Raw genomic sequence first — 4,733 nt, 5'->3', positions numbered from 1 at the left:
TTTTGATGAAAATTAGTTTTAAAAAAATGGGGGCAACGTTTTTGTACAGTCTTTTAGTAAAGTTTGTAGGGGAGAATGGGGAGGAGAATTAAAAAATAAAAATAAAATACTGTTTTCGCACGACGTACAAGTCGATAAAGTGTAAGAGTGGTTACTTTTCAATTGCCGTTCCAAACTATGTCAATTAGTATGTAGTATTAAAGCAATTAGTATATAGTAGTAATTTTGATGAAAATTAGTTTAAAAAAAATGGGAGCAACGGTTTTGTACGGTCCTTTAGTAAAAATTTTAAAAGAGAATGATGAAGAGTGTTTTTTAAAAAAAAAAAAAAAAAAAACTGTAGCACGGTAGGAGCCTTGTGGGTACAACTGCTTATGCGGGGCGTACAAATCGGGAAAGCGTAAAAGTGGTACTATTCATTTACTATTCATAAACTTTGTTAATTAGTATATAGTAGTAGTAGTAATAAAGTAAAGTAATGGTAATTGTAATAATTTATGTATGTATACAATAGTATACAATATAGTACTATACTATTAAAGAACGTAAGAAAAACTTCTCAATTTCTTGTTATTTGAGGAATTGATAGAAATCAAAAGAATGATAGCTACCCAGTTTTAATTGAGTGATTGAGAAGATAGTCCTCCATTTTAATAAGAATACAAGCAATTAGAAGAAGGTTCACATTTTATTACAATAGTAATTAATGATAAAGTAGAAACAAATGGGGGAATAGAAATAGGCAGACAAAAGAAGTAAGATGTGTTCCAAGAAGTGAGAGGTGGAACAGAGAAGTATTTTATTTTATCAAGATTAGTAAAAGTCCGTATCATATAACGGCAATTTGGGAAATGCAATGAAAATTTGGTGGATGTAGTTAAATTAATGGTGAAATAGATGTCACCACCATGGGCCTTCTTGGTTGCCTGACCTGTCGGTTTTGAGAAGTTTAAAAGTAGCCTAAAATGAGCCCACAAAGAAAACATTTGGGCTAGACCTATGATGCCCTTTATATGATAGAGCAAAATCCCGTCTTCATATAAATACTCATGGATTTAACGGAACCTAACACAATTATTATTATTATTAGTATTAGTATTATCATAATAAAAAAAATAATTATAATCATATAATCATGGCTGTTGCGGATCATTCTTTTCAGTTGGCTGCGGACAAACTTTCTTCCTGCCAAGACCTTATCACTGAAATCCTATCAAGATTACCGGTAACATCTTTACTTCGGTTTAAGTTTGTAAACAAAGAGTGGTACTCTCTAATCACGCGCAGCCCAAACCCTAACCCTAACCCTGATCCTCCTTCCGGTGTGTTCCTCCCAGTAACACACCCGGAATCAGGATATGTGTTTGTTCCATTCGACATTAATAGTCCGGTTAAATTCTTTTTCACAACACTCCGCAGCATCATCGATCCACACGCTGACTTTATAAAATGTAAGCATTCTTGTAACGGTTTAATGCTTTGTATTACCCGCAATGTTAGACATTCTGATTATAAAGCGATTACGGACAAACATTACGTATTCAATCCGACCATTAATCAATTAACTACGGTTCCCGGCCCAGGTAAGTCTGAGTTAGGTATGAGCTTAGCTTTGGATCCTTCAAAGTCACCTTATTACAAAATCATATATGTTTGTAGTTGTGATTCAGGGGATGGCTATCATTATCATAGTGATATACATGTGTATTCCTCACAAACTCGCACTTGCAAGCTTTCTTATAAACTTAAATTCGATAGAAAATCAGCTTTTGTGTATAGTAGCGGTGTATATTGGAACAATGCCATTCATTGAATCGACCGATATGGATTTATTGTGTATTTTGATTTGGATCAAGAGATGGCTTACGGAAAAAAAAACACCCTTTTCTTGTATTAATTTGAATTTGATGGACATAAACCATAGAAGTTATATATTTGCATCCCAGGAAAAGTTGCTTCTTGTTGAAATTTATTGTCCTTTCATTACCAAGTTCAAGATTTATGAATTAAAAAGAGATTATTCAGATTGGCTAGTGAAGTACCATGTTGATCTTGAAGTATTTGATGAATCATTGTTCCCTAAAAGCGTGAAACCGCCTTATGGGCCTTTTACCAAAGATGATCGCGCACTTGAGTTTGATGTATTATCTCTTGTTTTGGGTGGTGGTGGTGGTGGTGGTGGTGATAATGCTGTTGAATCTTTCTTGGTGGTGGAAACACGTACGAAAATCCTGAGGTTAAACTTGGAATCCAAGACATGTCACACACTTCACGAATTTACTTGTCCTCGCATTACAAGTTGGGTTCCCAGATTATCTCAATGGCCGAATGTTTATCCATTAGCGGCGTCTCTCTGCAGATTTTGATGTATATATTCATAATTAGCTACATTTCTTGTTTTTACTTTCATGAGATTATAAGTTCAACACTATTGCTTACTTAGGTAGGTCAATAAACAATATCGGGCTATGTTTCATTGCTTATTTCGTTTTCCGTTTCTAGCTCAATAAATTATGTGCGTGGCTTAGTTTACATTGGTTTTTAGCCATATATATGTATGTCAAACATTTTTAAATTCAAAAAGAAATAAAAAAAGATAAATTAATTATTGGTAAAAAGACTTCAACAATAATAATGAGTGTTTGAATTTGCGTTTTGAAATTTAATTACGCATTTTACTCAGATAATTGTAGTAAAACGTGGTATAGACGAATAGTGTTTCTATTATATTATGAAGTTTGATATCGCAATAATTAGATAATTACTAGTTTGAGTGTTTGAAAAAAAATAAGATTATCCAGTTTCCCTTCGTCCCATAACTATTTATTGTCTTGTTTGAATTTTTGTTGAAATTTCGTATATAATTATAAATTGTCTAATTTACCCTTTAATTAATGAGTTATTTTATTTTATTTTAAGAAAATTATTATAGAGTAATCAATACATTAGTTGTCATTTTAAATGACTTATTTCCAATTATAAAAAGGACATAAATGGAACTTCAATAGATTTTTATTGTTATTTAAAGTAATGAACAATATTTTCGAAACAAACATAATTAGTAAGGTAGACAGTTTTTTGAAACGGAATGAGTATTTATTTGGTAAATTGACTAAAGTAGAGATGACACTTATTTGTTAACATTCTTTGATGAGATGAAGTGATTTTTTGATTATTCTGTTTTTGAAAATGCAAATAATTATATAATTAGTAAATAGTGTTGAGTAAAACAACTTTGAAAATCAATTATTTGCGATATGATGAGATGAGAATGAAGTTTAAATCACATATCGATATCCATTACCAAAATAGCGTAGTTATCTAGAAAAACCAAGTCGGATCCGGATAGAAATAAACCTATTTAAGATGTAACACCCCAAATTATTTAAAGGTATTATTTTAGTATTGTTGGTATTAACCAACTTAACATTTGTTGAGAAAAGTACTTGACTTGCAGGTTGTGTATTAACATCTGTTGTTTGTGACGTTGGTCTCATTTGTACGCATATGTCAAATTGTGCAAGATTCTCATCACAAATAATAATAATGCAAAAACTAAACTTATGCCTCGTTCGTGACTTTTTTTTTATTCTTGATTTTCTTGTTCTTTTCGAGATTAAAAATGTTTATATAGTTATCCTTAGTTGGCAAAAAAAAAAAAAAATTCTGCTTAAATGAACACCTAAACCAAAATGACAACAGATTTACATCACTAGCTCGATCTAAATAGTACCATATTTGATAAAGAACCGGCGATCCAACAAAAAAGCGAAGTAGGTTTTTTTCTATTACGAACGATATAATGATTGCTAAAGTATCTTTTGCTATAACATAAACAAACTAACAAACATTATACTTTAAAGGTCAAAAATGACCAAACTTTGGTTAAGCTTTTATTATAAGCAAGAAAAAAAAAAAAAAGGTAAACTCGATTATTTGAGCTTGATTTGCAAACACAAAATAGTAAATTGGACTTGTAATAAACAATGAAAACACAGAAAGAAACCAACAAGTGAAAAAATAATAACTTAAATGATCACTTAAACAACCTGTCTTGATTAACATATTAATATAATAAATAATTAATAACTTAAAGGTTCAACCTAGGAACTATTATTGACCGGCAAACGTTATGAACATGTGGAGACTTTACGTAAACGTAAAGTGGATATTTTGTGTGTCCAAGAGACTCGATGGAAGGGTCGAGGGGCGGTTAAGATCAAGGACTACAAGCTGTCGTTCTCGGGATCGAGAGTAGCTAGAAACGGTGTTGGAATTATTATTGGCCCACCCTATAACGAGAATGTTGTGGATGTGAGTAGACGGAGCGATAGGATTATGTTGGTTAGGTTAGTCATCCAGGAGGTGACCTACACGGTCATTAGCGCTGATGCACCTCATGCGAGCCTTGGTGCAACTGAAAAGAGACACTCCTGGGAATCGTTAGACGAGGTTGTGAGGATGTGCCCGCCGGACCATCGATTACTTATTGGTGGAGATCTAAATGGGCATATAGGAACGGATGTCGAGGGCTATTCCGGTGGGTGCCCATGGAATCTTTGGGTACGAAGTAAGAAATGAGGAAGGGCTCTCTATTCTCGATTTCGCTGTTGCCTACGATTTGGTCGTTGAGAATTCGTTTTTCAAGAAGACGAATGCTCAGTTAGCAACTTTTCATAGCGAGGGCCATAGTACCCAGATTGACTATTTGTTACTACGCAAATGGGATCTTA

General features: G+C 33.0%; 1 protein-coding gene across 1 annotated transcript; it reads left to right on the top strand.

Annotated features, from left to right (window-relative positions):
- The first annotated feature begins 1,135 nt into the window (after window positions 1-1,135).
- LOC139871063 (F-box protein At5g07610-like) lies at window positions 1,136-1,813 on the top strand. Its single transcript, XM_071858810.1, has 2 exons — window positions 1,136-1,583; window positions 1,671-1,813. The coding sequence occupies exons 1-2, from the start codon at window positions 1,136-1,138 to the stop codon at window positions 1,811-1,813; spliced, it is 591 nt and encodes a 196-aa protein (XP_071714911.1).
- The last annotated feature ends 2,920 nt before the right edge of the window (window positions 1,814-4,733 follow it).

Source organism: Rutidosis leptorrhynchoides, chromosome 10 (genome assembly GCF_046630445.1).
Source record: "Rutidosis leptorrhynchoides isolate AG116_Rl617_1_P2 chromosome 10, CSIRO_AGI_Rlap_v1, whole genome shotgun sequence".
NCBI classification, from domain to species: Eukaryota; Viridiplantae; Streptophyta; class Magnoliopsida; order Asterales; family Asteraceae; genus Rutidosis; species Rutidosis leptorrhynchoides.
The sequence above is the reverse complement of the archived record's forward strand: the minus strand, read 5'-3'. Positions and strand labels throughout refer to the sequence as shown.